The 19,217-nt window shown below is 41.1% G+C and overlaps 1 protein-coding gene across 2 annotated transcripts in view; it reads right to left on the reverse strand.

Moving 5' to 3' along the window:
- sox18 (SRY-box transcription factor 18) overlaps positions 1 to 19,217 on the reverse strand; it is a 26,072-nt gene continuing 6,855 nt past the window's right edge. Inside the window, exons 1-2 of one of the 2 annotated variants that reach the window (XM_077514057.1) lie at positions 4,856 to 5,540; positions 1 to 2,501 (exon numbers count right to left, since the gene is read on the reverse strand). In XM_077514057.1, coding sequence (XP_077370183.1) covers positions 1,294 to 2,501; positions 4,856 to 5,219 — 1,572 coding nt within the window. In that variant the 5' untranslated portion in view covers positions 5,220 to 5,540 and the 3' untranslated portion in view covers positions 1 to 1,293. Of the gene's footprint in view, positions 2,502 to 4,855; positions 5,541 to 19,217 lie in introns of those variants that run through there. The other variant, XM_077514058.1, reaches the window with a different exon arrangement.

The raw sequence follows: 19,217 nt of genomic DNA on the forward strand, positions 1-19,217 counted from the left end.
TTCAAATTCATATTCTATACAGCAAACTTATTAAACCCAGTGCAAAGAGAACATTTCATACTTCAATTTCCCCTTCACAGAATCACATATAAACTCAATACATTATACAAAGTTAACAACTACATCAAACCAGGTGTTCCAAATGTTACACGTGCTAGCAAGCCAACCATTTAAAAAGGAGAGCTTTAGTCCTCACATTTTCCTCTATGCATTAAGGGATGTGAAGCCAGACAGCAAAAGAAATGTGGCTCATGCTGGGATACAATGTTGCAAACACGGCATACTGACTGATCTTACGTAATGTATTAGGATGAGCACCGAGTGCAAATGTGAACAGTGCGGTTTACAGACCATGAACAAAACATGGCAATAATCACTGGCCTTGCATTATCTGCACTTCCATGTTTTTATTCTACTACTTTCACATTGTGGCCAATTCTGGCCTGTACTCAAAAAAAAAAAAAAAAAACTAATCCCAGAGCTGATTGTGATCTTGGTATTTGAAAGTTTCCATGATCTACGGTGCGAGGCCTGAAGCGCCATCTTTTTTTGTTGCATACAGCTAAACAAGAGACATGTTTGAGACGTTTACTGATTAAAAGAAAAGACTTCCTAATCCCTACAAGGTCACATTTGCCAAAAGACATGTTGGCACGAAGGGAGGAAATAAGGAATATATCACAATCCCACTCAGGAACAAATCTAAAGCCATCTTGTAAAACATCCGAATAGTTTGTGGGAGACCTCAGTGGTCCGCCCCGGCTTTGTGGCCGAGGCTTTCCCGGAAACACGCACATGGAGGTTGGATCGAGTTCTCCCATTAGCCCTCTTTTCTCCTGAGTTTGGCCTTCACGCGGCCATTAAATAAGCGCCTTCAATTCATCTAAAGCTCCCCATGACCACAAGGTATTTGACTTTGACCTTGCTAAATGTCCTCCAGTTTTAGGGTGAAGTTTTCCAGTTAATTAGTGGTACATTTCAATGTAGCATTACAGCTTCTGAAGTCACAGCACCTGAATTATAACTTCATACAAATACTGTACATTTGAATTTGTAGGTCTAAATATTGTAGTAAAAGAAACTAAAGTGAATTACAGGTGCTAATATCGAGACATACTGGGCCACACTGATGTTAGCTAGCAACACAGCTAGCACAATGTAGCCAAGGAATGCATTGCATTTGTGTGTACCACGTAGGTTTAAGCAAGACTAAAAGTTGACCCAACGTGTGACCCTAACATCAACATTTCAGATAATCCAAACCAGACTCATGTCCATCCATAAATGTACGTATTAGCCAGTGATACACGCGCTGTAATAGACCGCGCTGCTAGCATCGGAAAGAGCAGATATAAGAGGGCTAACTCCTTCTTCGCTACTACCATCTCTGTCAGCGCTGCCACGCCAGACGAGGACTTTGGACCGGAGCCCACCTTGTCCATAGGCCTCCTCTCGGTTCCTTGCAGTATTCACATACTGGTCCAATTCATGCCTGTCCACCTCTGACCAGAATTCAGCGGAGGAAGATGGCCCCATGTGACTTGCTGAGTCCGAATTGGACGGGTCTACTATATGTACAGGGGGGAGGAAGGATGAGCAGGAAGTGGGGGAGGGCTCAGGAGGAGGCGAAAGCTGGCCCAGGTGAGTCGGGGGGAAACTGGAGGCTGCGCTGCCGTACATTTGGCCGTAGTAGCTGGCAGGAAGGGAGCCTTGGTGGGGTTTAACCGTCTCGTGGAGGCTGATTGAGGACTGGGGATAGGACACTGAGTCATGGGGCAGCGGTGGGCATTTCATGGGACTCCTCAAGGCGATATGGCGGCCTGATGTTTGCGCCGGGTTCATCCGAGAACCGTTACAATGAACCGGGCTCATGCTCGACGCCATGTTTGATTCCACCGAGGCCATTCTGGGATTCCGACCTGCGCTCAGGGTGTTCACTCCCACATTCATTCCTGGACTCGGACTCTGTGTCGGCGCGCCGTGCATGGGGTTGTGGTGGTTGCCATAGTGATGGCCGTAATGGTGGTGAGGATGGTGGTAGCTGCTCCAGCCTCCCATCCCTGCATCCTCCTGAGCATGCTGGGGGAAGAAGACTGATTCACTAGCTCCGTTTTCCAAAACCTCCAGAGGGGACATCTCCGGGGTGGGCAGGCCGTAGCTGTCCAGCTCCTGGTGACCCGGTGCCTGGAGGTCCCTGAAGTGGCCCAGAGACGGCAGCAGGTGGTGGGAGTGGTGGTGGTGGTGTGACACATGTCCATATGGAGTGGTTCCAGAGCCGCTTTCTCCACCCAGGGGGACAATGCCAGGGCCCATGCCGTGGCTATGGGTCAAGCTGTGAAGCAACAGCCCCGGTTCGACGCGCTTGAGTTTCTTGGTGGTCTTCTTGCGGCGAGGCCGGTACTTGTAGTTTGGGTGGTCCTGGAGGTGCTGAAGACGCAGACGCTCGGCTTCCTCGACAAAAGGACGCTTCTCCAGAGAATTCAGCGCCTTCCACGACTGGCCTGACAGACATCACATGGAGAGGAGAGAGTTAAAATTGGTTGCATGACTGATATGCAGAGTGACAAGCATTTGGTTAGCTTGAGCGACCAGAACAGTAGTTAAGGTTTCAGGAAAGATGGTGGTTTGGCTTTGGTCGTAAGCACTCTGGCAAAAAGAAATGTGAAGCAGGGGGAGAAAAAAAAAACAAAGCACAGTGGATCTCAGTGGGAAGTGTGGATTGAACTGTGATCTCCTTGGCAAAATCAGCTGTTTTGTTGACCCACTCATCCGCTCTCTTGCCTTCAAGCTTTCGGTCATCTGATTTCCTTGTTGGCATGCTCACAAAAATACTCAAAGACCTGTTTTAACCCTCACAAAGAAGCCCACTACAACCACCTGTGTCATCTTCAGCGCGAGATGTAGCGTCAAAATCACCATGATACAGCTGACAGTTGACCTTTATCTCGTTTATTACATGATGAGGTAATGAGCTCATTAGTTTAGTTGATTGTTGGTAATCATTTATCACTGGATGACTGTGTGATGAGTCTGCTGAATCAGTCTAACTATTTTTACTACTTTACTATAAGTTGATGCAATTCCACTTAAAACACAACAAAATAACTGAAGCAAACAGGTATAAGATGTTAAATATAGGATTATTAAATTAATACATTAGGATTTGTGTGTCACATTGTAATAGTATTTTAAAATGTCCCCAAATTTTTAGGACTGTGGTAGTATTCGGTGGTGCAGTATGTCACACTACTGTTATTATTATAGTTTGAAAACTACATAGCTACATTAATTTAAGTAATCAAAATATGCGAAAATGCTATATATTGCTGGTGTTGGGCCAAAACCTTTCCCCTTCAAAACAGTCACTTTTCAGGAGACCCCCAAAATGGCATGTTTGCTCAACCATTAACATTACATCATCATATCATATCATCAAGTGAGCAAGCCATTTTCAACACTCTAGATTGGTCAATAATTTGTATAAGTAAATAAATAAATAAATAACACCCACACGTGTGGTGGAGTGACCAATTTTATAGACTGTTTTAAAGTATTAAATTCACCAAATCTCTAAAGATTAAAATTAGAACAGTAAGAAAAAATAAATAAATAAATAAAAACAAAAAAAAACTTTTGTGCTGACATGTTTTAACTTTGTCTAGGAGTTCTTCTAAAAGTAATTCTGTTTTTCACATAAAGACAAGTCATTCCGAATGTATCATTTAAACTCCTGTATGATGTCAATAATGATTCCTTCATTGTTATGTTGGCTAGATATGAGTTTATTGAAAGTTACACCTTTGAAGCAACACCATCTCACAAAGGTGACACCCAGCAGTGCACCATATTTCATCCGGCGTCCCGGCGCCAGTTTGCGGTAGTTTTGCGGTCCCTTTGGATCAAGCCCTTGACGAAACTGACATTCATGACATAATGAGCACATGGACACTGCACAAGTTAATTGATGCTCTGCTGCGACATTTTAGGCTCTTTGCAAGATAGAGAACCTACACAAAATCTTTATAATGATAGCTGATTATGCAGATTCATATTGTTATCTCATTCAAACCCACTCATCATGTGCTTATGTGTGTGTTAAAAAAAAAAATATATATATATATATATATATATATATATAGATAGATAGATAATTGCTGATTCCACACTGTCTGTATGCCGTTTTACATTCCCCGTGTTTTTCCACACAAGACACTAAAATGTCTCCAGTTTAATGTGATAGTTCCTAAGATTTGCAGTCATCTAAAAATGGCTAAGTAATCTGTATCCTCTATTTATTAACTGCTAAATCCCATGAGATGCGGCAAACACACATTCCAGAGATAGCAGCATTACCCATGTAGACATAAATGCACACGTGCATACACCTTGATTCACTATGGTGAAAAAAAAAAATCTAGGGTGCGCCTAAGATTTGTTGTTTTACGGTAGCAATGCTATGACTGCATATAACTTATTAGTTTCATAATTAGAATCAAATTAGGAAATAAATTAACTTGAATAAGGTTGTCATGTTTCCAACTGAGCATTAACTAAATACAGTATACTATTAACTGCACATAAAAGTTATGTTTTGTTGTTAATTTTGTTGTTGTTGTGGTAAGTACAATATTTATAATTTCACGCATGCAGTTATGTGGCCTTAAAATGTGCTCTAAAATTCCCTTTTCACTTCATAAAAGTATTTGTGAATCCCAGATATGATCATTAAACCCCAAATATTACAAAATTAAAGTCAAAACAATTTACTTGGTCGAAACGAGTGCTAAAAAGTAGTGGTGGACCCTTGTGACCCTTGTGTGTGGTAAATTGTTTCCCGAGGCGATAATTGTCTTACCGAGCATCTTGCTGAGCACAGCATTGTGCAGGTCCGGGTTCTGCAAGGCCAGGCGTTTTCTCTCATCTTTGGCCCACACCATGAAGGCGTTCATGGGCCTACGGATCCTCTGCTCGCCCCCCACACCCTTTCCGCTGCCCGCCAGATCTGGACTTTGGCCCCCATCTGTGGGAAGGCCCCTGGCCTGCGCTCTCCTGGTGCCTCCGTGGTCGCCGGGAGAGCTGCCGTCTCCGGAGATGCTCCGCTCAAAACCCATTTCAAGATCCGAAGCAGGACTTGGGGTCCTCGAGGCCCACGTTGGGCTCACAAGTGACACCTGGCCGGGATGAGCCCCCCGAGACAAGCTGGGCTCGGTTAAATTCATTCCAGGACTGGACTTGCTGTCTACTTTGATTTTAGTCCAAAGTGGAATTCTGCAAACGTCTGTCTCAGTTTGTTGGGTTGCAAAGTTTCAGGGATAAGCGCACAGGCTTTCAGATGAGACGCATCGGGAGAGTGTGATGGATTTGGACCACAAATCCCGAGTACAAACATGGAGATCCGATAGGGGCGGGTCAATGGGACAGAAACCAAAATATTCCTCAGAAGATACTCCACCAAGTCTCCCCTCGTTTTGGAGCGACGGGTTTGCTGGTTCGGAGCTGTCTGACTCACTGGCTCGCGTCTGTCCTTCCCGCTAGGAACTTTCAGAACTTGTGGCCGGAGTTCGCCGACCCACGCTGAGCATATTTTTATACATCTATACACACGCACGCACACGCATACACAAACGCAGACACCCAAGGCCAATGACACACACTCCTAGATGTGAATTTAACCAATGAGATGCCAGGCAAATGTGAGGGGAGGGGACGAGTGTGTGTTTGTGTGAGGAAACAGTGGCGGCCACAGAGGAGGAAAGAGGGGGAGGCAAAGTTTTTCGGACCACCAGTACCCCGTCTCTTCCGAGAACACTCCCCCTGCCCCCCACGCATTGCTTTTCTCCATCCCTCACACACACAGACACACGCAAACACACCCTGCCCGCTGTACAGGGAGATGTAATCAGAGAGGTTCCATTGTTTCTGCCCAACCGAGAATTGACCGTCTCTCATACACTTCAATACACACATTCAAGACGCGCACATTAGAAATCTGTGCACACACACTCACGGATGTACAGTACAGTATGTGCTTGGCTTGCAGTGGAACCTGTCCAATGCCTTTGAAGTAATACGATTTACAATTTAATGACTTCTGCCATTGAAATATTCCCGTAAAAAAAGCCAGTACATTTTGCATTATGCCAAGTGAAAATTACACTATTTTGCTTTTAATTGTGTTTTTGTTATAAAAGCACAGAACAGTATAAGTGATGGTGAAGACACCAATGCATGATGACACTTGTTTTTGTGGTTAGGAATGTTGGACTACTTAAAACACTGCCTGTACAGTTGATCATTTGTATAATGGTCACTATCCATTTTAGCCAGTCTTGTATAAAGTACCTGAAAGTGATAAAGTACTGGAGTACCTTAACAAAAACAATTTTAGTAGAAGTTGGTCTTCTATAGCGTATTGTGTAGAAGTCTAATAAAGAGGTTGACATTTGTACTAAAGTATCAAGTAATTTTCTGCTAACAAATGTACTTTGGAATGTACTGGTCGTAAAAGTTTCCTCTTAAAGTGAGGGGGTTTGAATTTGAGTTATTTTGGATTTAACTATATCGGCGTAAATAGCAGTGTGTTGGCTAACGAGTGACTTTAGCATCCATTGGCCTGACCAAGCTAACTAAAGAACGTCATGACTTCATTGGACACATTCGTTTTTAATCACCAATATTCCTTTCATTTTAGCCAGGCACTTCATCCCAATGACTCCAATATACGGGAAAAAAATTCTCAGTAAATACTCCTGTGCATTCTGTATACTAGCATGACTCAAAAGTGTGTGCGCGCGTGTCCCAACTGCAGTGATGAGTGGTTGAGGCTAGAGCATAACAACAACAGGCGTTATTATGGTTGCAATTTGTAGACGGTATTATCACTTATGTTGCTTCCACCCGTGTCTGTCATTGGCTCACAACCTAGCAAATATATAACAATGATGACAGCCTTTGCTTAAGTCTATTGGCAATGTTGTTTTTAGGCACAATGTCTCCGCTGCAGTGTCACTGGCGGTGCTCCCGATGTGTCGAAGGTCCCTCAGATGTCGTTGGGGGTGAAATGCGCGGCAGAACAACATTGGAGGCCAAGAAAGGCTTTGCTGCTACAAATCCGCTGAGATGATGGTATCAAACCACCTGTTGGGCAAGCGTAAACAAGTCGATATTTCCGACGTGAGTCTTCCACAGCCAGTAAGATTAAACAAAAGCCACCCGGACACAGCTCACCATCACTCGGACCCGAATCGTCCGACGTGTCAAATTCTTGAACACACAGAAACTAAGATGGCAGCACAGAGGACATAAGTCGACACCTTCGTTATGAGAGACAGCTTAAGAGAATGACAACCATCTCTATACCTAAAATGTAAAATCGCAACTGTTTTGAGACAATTGTTTTTCAGTTTGGTGGTCTTCACAAGTTCAGACCTCTTTTTGAGGGTCAAGACTTGATTTTAGAGTTTAAGTTTAAATTTGGTTATGGTTGAGGTTAGGGTAAGGAATGGGGTAGGCAATCATTTTTGATGGTTGAGGTTAGGGAAAGGCATTATGTCAATGAGAAGTCCGCACGATAATACGAAGACAAACATGTACTCGTGCGTGCGTGTGTTTGTGTTCATCAATTCACTTGAAACTTTAACAAGTCCAAGACTCTTCACCGGATATGTCAAAGTCCCGCCAGAATCGTGGAGTTGTCAGGAAACCAGAGAAAGTAAAGTTGAAGCAAAGTGAGATCCACAGACACCAACTTCCACCAACTGCAAGACCAGAGGGAGAAACAAACTCTTTTTGAGTTTTGGTAGATGCTGTTGTGGTGGATCTGTGGTGCATACGGACCACCACCAGTGTTATAGAAGTCCAGGACCCTTCACCAGCTCCAGATACATCAGAACCCCAACTGGATCAGGGAGATATCAGGGGACCATAGAAAAGATGAAAGGTAGGATAGATAAAGCAGAGTGAGGTCCACAAACACCAACCTCCACTGACTCAGCGACCAGGGGGAGAAGCAAATCCTTTTTTAGTTTAGTGGATGGATGGATGGATGGATGGATGGATGGATGGATCAGACATGCATGAGAACCTCCACCAAAAAAAAAGCATCAGCACATGATTTTATGTCCATTGAAATAATTGAATCAGTGTTCCACAGAATAAATACGTATTCCATCAATGACACTGAACATTTCAAAATGTTGCTTTTAAGTCATTGGGAGACCACTCAAGTTGAATATGAGAGGTTATGTTTATGTCTGCCATGGACACTCCCCCACACTTCACCACAATGAAATGGCAAACGCACGCACACACACACACACATGGCTCCAGGGGGTGCTGTAGTGGCGTCTCGGAGCCTCCTGCTTGACCACCAGGAAGTACCCCTCCTAAATGCCACTGTCCAAACTTCTGTGTGTGTGTGCGTGCGTGCGTACGTGTGTGTTGATCAGAGTGAAGAGAGTGAATGACGCAGCACTGTCCTGTTATATTTCAGCATTCACACAGGGTGATTTGTGAATTGTTTTCTTGAAATAAAATTTGCACGGTCATCCCTAAAACACACAATAAAAACTTTCCAACTGAATGTAAAAAAAATGCTTTGCCACAGGTATCAAACTTGAGATCAAGCATGTGCCGTCATTGTATTTGGCCGTTAAAGGTCTTGTTGAAATCTTGACCGACATTTCAAATTGTCTTCACTTTTCAGAATGTTGACTTTAAAATAGGGGTGTCAAATTTAGTGCATTAATGTTTACTTAAATTAAAGTTCCTTTAATGCCACTAATTTTTTAAACACGCGATTAATGACCTTACATGGCAAGCCTGTACTGGGGAAATTCCAGTTGCAATGCAGCAAACACGTCCACGTCAAAATTTAGCAGTAATAATTTTAATAATAATGCATAGAGAATGGGGTCAAGTTTAGTCAAGATTAGTCTTAATATGAAAAGAAAAATGCACTGAGCTGTCACCAACGTCTTACAAATGCAATTATGGCATCTAGTGGCAGAAAAAAATGTTGTTGTTGTTGTTGTTTTACAGTACAGTACATCTTTTTAATTTTAACTCAATTTTATGAATTATGAAATTACTGTATCAATCACTAAAATATGCAGCCATATTTTTTATTCGTTTAACATTTTTTCCCACTTTTATGTTAACAAGCGTATGAGCGCTTAGAAAATAAATATTTTATTGTCAAGAGAACAGATATGAAATTTGCGTTTTTAATTAAATCGTGAGTTAACGATTGAAGTCATGCGATTAATTACGATTACAAATTTTAATCGACTGACATGCCCTAGTTAAAAATGAACAATAATTCAGATTTCAAAACTTGTCACCCATCAATGTATGGGTTAATATCCTCCTGACTACCAGCAATTCAAATCTGTCCCCTGTAGTGGACCTTTTTAAACCAGAATATCTCCCACCCAGTGCATACGAATGAATTAATTCCTTTTGTGCTCTATAGAGGACTTTCCAATGACACCAAATGTGTAGGGGTGGGGCTTTGCTACCTTTGATTGCATCATAAAAGAAAATGGCTTCCCTCAGTGCAAGTACTTTTTAGGGAAGAAGAAAAGTAAGTGTATAACACTTTTTATTGAACAAATTTAGGCTTTAAATGTTGTTAGTATGTTTTCTGTAAGACTCTTAAGAACACGTTAAATTATTGTTTGAATTATTTTAACTTCATTTGAGCCTAGCATTTAAGTTTTTAAAAATGTCCTCTGTAGTGGACACATCATAGCTTAAAAATAAAACTTAAAACTTCTTTTTCTTAAAACTTTATTTTGCAGTATTCCAGTTACTTCACAAAGATTGGGGAATATCAAAATAAAAATGATTGGACAATATATACATTTTTTTCCTGGTCGTCAGGAGGATATAATGAGCCATTCAGACATTTACGTAGTTTCAGCAATAACGGCGCTCTGAGGGAAACGCCAGTGTTTCCCACGACAAATTAGTTTGACACCCCAGCTTTATTAGTGCAAACAAACATGGTCTGTTTCTTCTATCAGGACAAGACAAACTTTATAACTTCTTGTGTCGAAACAAACGAGTGTTTGCGTGACAGATGGAACCACACCTCGAATCAAGGAAATTTGGCATGGACCGTAGACTTGGTGGCGAGGCAGGAGATAGAATCAAGGAGGGAGGACGAAGCAAGAAGCCAACAAGTGCTGATACAACACTCATACAAGCCCCAGCCCACACCAACCAACGCGCACACACACACACACACACACACACACGGACGTGGGGACACAATGGCATGGGCAAGCGGGCGTGTTTACTTGTGTGAGTGTGAACGTGTTTATGTGTGGGAGAGGTCATGTTCACACACACGTCTATTTTTGAACGCACGGAGCGAGGGAAGTGTGTGTGATGATGGATGGGGACTCGCGCACACACTTCCAACACAGGTCGCCACGGGAATCCCCGACACTATCACCCACTGCCACATGCACATTGTTCTACAGTGGAACGTCCTACATTCACATGCAAGTGTGAAAAGAAGTTCAGCACTGTATGATAAAGCAAAATGGAACTATGTAAAACGGTTGTCCATTTGGGAGTAGGAAGACATTTGCTTCACCTACTGGTGTTTTGGAGGTATTGGTGCTGATGTTGTGCTTTGTCTTGTCAGTATGCACTGTTTAATTACTTGATACTCATCATTGTTGGCTGTGAAATAAATATATTATTATTTTTATGATCATTATTATTTTTGTGGGAATGCTGAAGCGTTCCCACATATGATATTGTGATTTTTATTCCCCACACTTTTTTGCCACCTAACAACTCCCACATAATATTTCCAATTTACATTGTTCAAATCTCAACTGGCTTAAAAAATTAACACCTCCCGGGGTTGATATCGTCTGATTCCACATTACTTACAGTATTTGCACAATTTAACATTCAATATCAACTTTTCCCCATTCATTTTCAATGGGACAGTCATAGAACTTTTTCTAAGTATCACTTTCCACGCCCACTTCCATATATAGATTTAACTTATCATCATTACCAGGTGTCTGATCCTGCTCGGTGGCACAGTTGGTAAAGCGCATTGTCCAGTAACCAGGAGATTATCATTTCATAAGTTATCCCTCAATTTGCTTTCAGCATTCCCACGCAATTTCTCCAGAAATTGCTCTTAGTCTAGTTATTATTATTATTATTATTATTATTATTATTATTATTATTCATCCATCCATTTGGAGGTTAAAGGAAAACAGGGGCCTCGATATATGGGGAAAAAATGGTCGACTATTTTTGGAGAGTTGTGTGCTTGTAACTTTGTGGAATGAATTTTGAGGAAGGCCCAGCATCATAGAATGGATTTCCTTAGAGTAGTGTTTGCAAGGATTGCATTAAAAAATAAATAAATAAAATCTGGGCCTTTTGTACTCACCATAGTGGAAAAACTTTTAGTTGTTCTACATGCCACTATATGTTGGTGGCATAGAAAAGTCAAAGGTAACAATGGCAAAGATACATTACTTGTAGTTTTCAGACCAATCACATGAAATGAAATTGTAGAATTTCTTGGGGCACACTGCTAGTTAGGAATCACCTCTTTAGACAATATTTACATCACAACTGTCATATTGGCGAATGTCATATTGTATAATCATCTTATCTTTGTTAAACTTCTGCGAGGAAATACGTTGCGACTCTTTTGTATTGAACACAGATGAACGTCATTTGGCTCAAGTAGCTCACGTACGCATCGAAATGGTGGCGGCGGGCGTGTAAAATTTCATGTATTTGCTCTTTGTTTCTCAGGCAAACTGCAGCCTGTTTAGTCTGCACATGCCCACTTATCGTCCATTTCGCCAACTTTCTGCTCTCGACTCCACTTTCTGTAAACTCCCTCCATTTCTCACTCCTGTTTGGTTTCCGCCGCCACGCGAATATCTGCGGCCCATCGAGCGAGCGTTTCCGAATGAGAAGAGAAAGCGGGATCGGGGCAAGGGAGGGAAGGAGGTGGGAGACTTTGGATTGTTCGCTACTACGACAACAGCAGGCTGGGAGGTGAAGTGTTGTTTTTTTTCTTCCTTTGTGGTGTGCCAGTCAAATCTATTTTTTCCTTTTGTGGCCAGCCTGTGGGAACTGCTGAATGAGATGGAGTGATTCCTCAAGTCAATGCTATCAGGCTGAGACACACTCAAACAGTGGTGCGGGGTACAGAGGACACCAGGGAGCTGTGAGGGTGACTTTGGGATTGGGAGACTGCAAGGAAATTCATCTTGATAGCAAATTTTAAAGCAACAAACGGACTGAGACCCAATCTAGCCTTTACAGATTGGCCACACACACATATACATATATATATATATATATATATATATATATATATTTTTTTTTTTTTTTCAAGCTCCCGAAACAACCTCAGATTGAAGGTTGAAGATTGTCTGAGTGGCAAGTAAAATTTAACTTATTGTCCAAGATTGTCCCAAGATATTTATAGCTCTGTCTACTGTCTGGCCTTTAATAATGGTTTGCTTCTTGGAGTTTTTGAATTCTAAATCCCTCAGGGGGTGTTTGACTGTATCTTATGTGCAATTAATTCAGTGTAACCCACAATCTTAACTCAATGCAACATCATTAATAGGGCACTTAAAACAACTGCGTGCTGTGCATAAATCAAATCGACCATAAAACACACATAATTCATAAAATAATCATCATAATCATAAATAAAATCCTTTTTTTTCTTCATAAAATCACCATCATTTGAAGCTGTTGTTTTCACTAGTGAAGACTTTGATCATAGATATGTCACAATACCTCAGAGGAAGCATCCAAAATAGATTCCTGATCCACTATAACCGACTTCTCTCTATGTGGAGGAAGTCGACTCGAAACATTCCCTTTCTTGCCACTGTTGCAGCTGACAACTGTTTTGATTTGTTTGTGTGTTTGTTTGTTTTAGCAGTCCAAAACAAAAACAACTCATTTATCCAATAATCCAAACAATGATGTAAATGCATTTATAACAAACAACTAAAACAACATATGATCATGGCAAAAAAAAAAAAAAAAAAAAGGCAGACATTAAAGATCCCAACAATAGCAATATATTCCTGTTCTTATGTCAATAAAATGTATCCATTAGGGGTGTCACGATTCGCCAACTCCACGATTCGATTTAAATTTCGATTTTGGGGTCACGATTCGATTTTTTTTTTTTTTTTTTTTTTTTTCCGCTCCCCCACTTTATAACACAGAGGCATATGCTTCTGTAGGCTAAGGCTAGTCTATGATCATTGGTTCTATTCATTGTACAGTAAATCTTATTTCAAAAGATCGGCTACATATAAGTGATGCAATTTCCATATTATTTTTGTGTAAATTTATGTAATATATGATAATTGACATTAGGCAGGAATGATCAAATTCAAAGAATTTATTTACAATATAAAGTTAACCGTCTTGTTCTTACTGAAGTGTAAAATAAAAAATAAAAAAACAAAAACAAAAAGTCACAGTGGGTGCCTGCCATCTATTGACTGTTTTTGGTTACAACAGTGTGCTGTGCGTTCCTCTTAAAATAATGTGCAATGTGCAACAACAACAAAAAATATATTGTATCCAAAGTCATGGAACAAATACAGCCTGAACAAACTATATCCCAACATTTACAGTTGCTGGGCATACTGTAGCGTGGTTCAAGTACACTAATTAAATGTTTGAATCCAGCGTTTTCCAAGGCTGCAGGTCTGCTGCTATAAATAGACCTATGGATCTGGCGTTTCGCGCGAGCTGAAGTGTGTGGAAGTTTCACTGTAAATGAGGATGAAATAGTTGGTTGGACCGTTGTTTTCCCACTTCTAGTTGAATTTGATAAATCTAAATCTTTGTGATGCCTGCGTAAATGTCCCGCCGCCGGCTCCGCTCCCCTAGTATGTATGTGTGTGTTTGTGTCGGCTGGTGCCCGTATAATGGTACTTCAGTTTGAATGCGCCAGCGCGACACTCTGATTGGAGGACTGTGCCAGCGCGACACTCCGATTGGACGACTGTGCCAGCGCGACACTCCGATTGGACGACTGTGCCAGCGCGACACTCCGATTGGACGACTGTGCCAGCGCGACGCTATTGTGTATCCGTGTATTATACCCCTATTGGTTATTGTTGTTTCTCCTCCGTTCTGTCAGTTCTGTCAAATGCGGTTATTATTTGTTCACCTTCCACTTTCACTCCCTTGTCAAACCCCTGCCTGAAATTTCAATTAAAACTACTCAGATGTTAAAGTCGACCCGTGTTTATCTACTCTATATTTTCTGTTATTGTGTTACTTCCCTTCCCCTTGACGAGCCGGGCGTAACACCGTGGCCGAGTACAGTACGCGCACATAGCATATCTTGCAACTGTGGTCTTTTTATCGACAACGTGAACGTTGTCGACATAACTCACCGGGAACGCAAAATGTTTCCAAACTGGTGACGAGAGAAGCGGGAGCGGCTTGAAGCACCATTGCTGTGTCTGTCCGCGCTTGCCATCATGACTGCAGGAGAAGTCAGCTAACAAGTGCCGTTAGCTAGTAGCTGAATGGCTGCGTCTCATTTGCTTTCCTGGGAGGTGGCGGTGGCGGTGGTGGCGGCGGGCGCGGGGGGGGGGGGCATCGAATCGTGTGTCCTCTCTTCTATTTCGATGCTCGAAATCGTGACGTAATTTCGATCGATTTCGATTTTAGTATCCATAGTATGTTTCCGTCATGTTACGGTTTTAAATCACTATATTGTGAATGGGACAGTTCAACCAAGACTCAAGATGGTATGATGACTGAATGGTATTGTCTATCCATTGGACAGATGTCAAACTCCTTCAACATGGAATTAGTCTGCTATATTGATCAAGTTGATCGTTTAATATAAGGCGCTGCTGAAAGTGGCAGCTTCGCAGGTAGCTTTGTGTGTGTTGGGTTTAAAAAAAAAATAGATTTAGTTCATAGAACTTACATTACTGCTTTTCTCTAACGTGGAACAAAAAGAAAAAAAAAAAAGGTGGACTTTCCCTTGTGGATAAATAATGCGTCCACATTATATAGCTAGCTAAGTAAATGGGCATACAAACCTACATGAACACGACTCTAACCCTTAAAATAACCTAATACATTGGATTGTTATGCTTCTAAAATCTAAATTTGTGAACCAGATGACCGAACATGAGCGTCAAGATTTAGTGTTCGGTGGCTTTGATAGAGTCTTTCATTGGACGAAGGCGAGACGGGAAGAATGCCGGGAATCTTTCTTTAATTGTTCCGTCATGTCGCAGCTAGCGCGGTGGTCTCACAAGATATTTCAGTGGGCTCTTTACATGCTGTGGCTGATTAGATGCAAATGAAATAAATGCATTATGACTTATGGACCACCACTTCCCAAAGCATACATTTTCTTTTATTTCTGTTTCCTCATTTAAAGGCATCTTGTGGTTTCATTCACTTCACAGCATCCATGATGTTTTGGTTACACTTACAGTATAATTTCTGTCCGAGCAGTAAATAATAAAAGTGTCGTATAAAGCACATGGTGGAATGTTCATTAGAACATATGACAGATTTTGTCTCCAAACTCAAATTGCTTGTGACATTTGGACAAAAAGCCAAAATGTTCCAGCTCCACAAACGCTGCCGGTAGTGTCAACGTATCGACAACATAACCACAACAGCATGACGACTTCCAAAACATGAAATCAGTCAAACAAGTGAAACTAAATGAAGAATGAATATTTCACTTGAAGTTTGGTTATGTTTACGTTCCAACGATAAATAGGGATCTTATGTTAAAGTTCTGTTAACTTTTCATAGTCCACCATTTTGTGCTTATTGCCATCATTGTTGTTTTCAAAGGCTGCTATGAGACCTGTGCTCAAATGTTTGCATTTTCATGCTCCAAAATGTCAACAAATGAATCCACATAATGCTGGCTGGAACAATAAACATGCGTACTGACAAACCTCTAAATCCAATACCTTTGAAATCATACAATTCAGAATTTCACACATTTTGGGGAATTCTAAAGATTCTCCAAATGTCTGACTTCCAACTATTGTCATGTGACATATGCAGTGTTTTACATCTATACTGCCCTGAAAAAAGTATACACTTCTTACATTCCTATTTTTTTGTTTTTACAGTTTCCCCAGTTTTATGATTAAGATCATCAAGCAGGTGTAAATATCAGACAAAGATAACCCAAATATTTTATTTATTAAAGGGGGGGGGGGGGGGGGGGATGTTCAAAGCTACCTGGCTCTGTGTGAGAAAGTGCAAAATCAATCAATCAATCAATCAATCAATCCAATTTATATCACTCTTTAAAGTAAAAGAAATGAAAGGGGACATAAAGAAGTAAAACTTATGTCTGCCTCTAATCAACAAACACACACACACACACACACACACACACCCACACACACACCCACACACACACACACACACACACACACACACACACACACACACACACACACACACAAATCAACATAAAATGAATGACAGCGAGCGGTCAAGACGCTTTTAGTGTAACAATACTACAAAATAATTCAAAAATAATTCAACTGCATATCCTTGTGCTATATGTATGTTTGCAGTAAATGTGCTTTTATGCATTTAAAAAAAAAATAGAAATAGACGGAGAAGATTTTGTTTTACAATCCAAATTTTTCCACAGAATGACACCTTGAGTTGAAATACATAAATCATAAATTAACTGTGGCTAATTATGTTTTTTCTTCGATTGGCTGGCAACTGCCCATAGTCAGCTGGGAAAGGCTCCAGCATGACCACGACCCTCGTGAGGATGAATGGTGTGGAAAATGAATGGATGGAATATGGATAATTACATTTTTTTTGTTGTAAAGCTGAATTCATTTTCATAAAGGCTTGTCAAGAGTTTTGGAAGAATATTCTATGGATAGATAAGATGAAAGTTGAACTTTCTGGAAGGTGTCTCATTGTTGTTAACGTAACAGCATGTCATAAAATGAACAGTCCTTAGGCACTCTCTGACAAAGTGCGCACCACTGCCACCTACTGTACTGGATGTGTAATTACACTTTATTCCAGTAAGGGGGGGAAAGCCCCCTATAAGAACGACCTTAATAAATAAAATAACATTTTAAAAATGCATTTTAAGATTACTTGGATTATCTTCATAAGAAACTTAACTTTGATGGCGTTAAACATTCAAGTGGGGAAACTGTTTACAAAAAAAAAAAAAAACAACTATATGATTAGATGACAAATACTTTTTCACAACAGGTTATATATGCATGTGTTTTGGCTCAAGCTAAGTCTTTTGTGTTTAGGTTTTAATAATGCTAAATAGTGCCCTTTGTTGTTTTTGCAACACATTAAAAAAAACAAAAAAAAACCAAGCATCCTCAAACAGGGACAGAGAGAAGAATGTGAAGACTTCAGCATCACCATACGTCGTCACTTATCAATTTTGTTTTAGTTGTTTACTTATTTTTACACCTGTGTGAAAAGAAAATGACACTTTTCCAACATTAAGCCAGAGTTTTATAAATTTTACTAATCTATATGGAATTTCTTTCAAAGCCAAGCACAGTGTTCAAGTTTTTTTTTTTTTTTCCCTGTTCGAGGAGTTTTTCAGTATTTTCTTGGCGTAGCAACTTCAGTTGTGAAGTCACATACGTAAGTTACCAATCTATCCATTTTCTACTGGGTGTTATGAGGTGAATGGACCCAGAGGCGGAGAAACCAGGCAGGAAGAGGACTGACAGGAATGAGAAAAATTGTATTGACTGGAACTAAAAGGACTGGAGTGGAGATGACTTGTCAGGACGTGGACATGAGTAGACGTGAGATGGGAGAAGACGTGGAGTCCTGAGGAGACATGGAGAGACGTAAAGTCTTGAGGAAACAGAGACATGGGGAGACGCGGGGAGACGTGATGACTTGTGGAGACGTGGAGACTTGGCCAGACGTAACCAAACTTGACCAGACGTAGAGAACTTGACCAACAGCAACAAAGCAGCACCAGGACAAGACAAAGTAATATAATACTCCCACAACGCGTGAACCAATCACTACTCCCTAAATACCAACACTAACGAGCCACTAACAATACACAGCTGCGAAAAACAGCAGGCAGAGGGAACCAATTAGCAACACACACAGGTGGACCTACTCACACATAAACGAGATAGGGGAAACACACAAGCGCACCAGACAACAAACACTCTCACCAACATAAAACAAAACCTAACTCAAACAAAACTGAAACACTGTGCTTGTTCCTCATTTGCGTCACATGGGTGAGCTGAAGTCGATGCTAGTTGACTGGGCAAGTGGTGGTCTAGGCGCCAGTGAGTCGCAGTAAGTCAACTTATATTAGTAGTCGTATTAATAATAGTTAAGAAGCAACGCGTCTTCTCGCCATTCAAGGACGACTTCCCATCAGATTTCATCTTTTGTTGAAAGCAGAGTTGACTGAGGACAACAAACAAGTGACAGCGAACTCAGAGGCTCCAGTTCAGTCACCACACACTTGGCACACACGTTTTGTTGCGGTTGCTGCAACTATGCAGACTATGTCAAAATGCGTGTGTTTGTATGTGTGTGTGAGGTCTGCAAGGCTTGCATGCAAGTGCCCATGTATGTGACCCCACAGTGAGTGTATAATGTTCATGTTGATGTCGGTGGTTTTGTACCTCTTTACTACATCATGTGTCTGTCTGTTTGTGTGATTGTGTATAAAAGAGAGAGGAAAACGTCTGGACTGGTTGGCAGCCATCGCAGGACACATAAAGACAACCATTCACACACACATTCACACCATTTAGAGCACGGGTTGGCAACTGCTGGTCCAGTTCAGCATCTATCTCATCTATTCGCAATTTTTTATTTTTTTTTTCTGTAACATTTTTTGGGCCGCCTCTGGCGGGAGCCGACACGTTTTTTTCATGGAAAATACATTCAAAGGTTTAATCAATGTTTTTGAACATTTTGGGGGTTTACTAAAAAAATGTAAAAAAAAATATATCACACTACATTTCAATGGGCATCAATTATATACAGATTTTCACTATCTGTGGGCTGACCCACTGTATAGTTTTACATTGTAATGTTACCATTCGCCACTAGATGGCAGACACTGCTTAGTTGCACTTGCACCTGTCTTATACTGCCCTATCCTCCTGACTGCCAGCAATTCAAAATTGTCCTCTGTAGTG

The sequence above is a fragment of the Festucalex cinctus genome, chromosome 2 (assembly GCF_051991245.1).
Source record: "Festucalex cinctus isolate MCC-2025b chromosome 2, RoL_Fcin_1.0, whole genome shotgun sequence".
Lineage (NCBI taxonomy): Eukaryota > Metazoa > Chordata > Actinopteri > Syngnathiformes > Syngnathidae > Festucalex > Festucalex cinctus.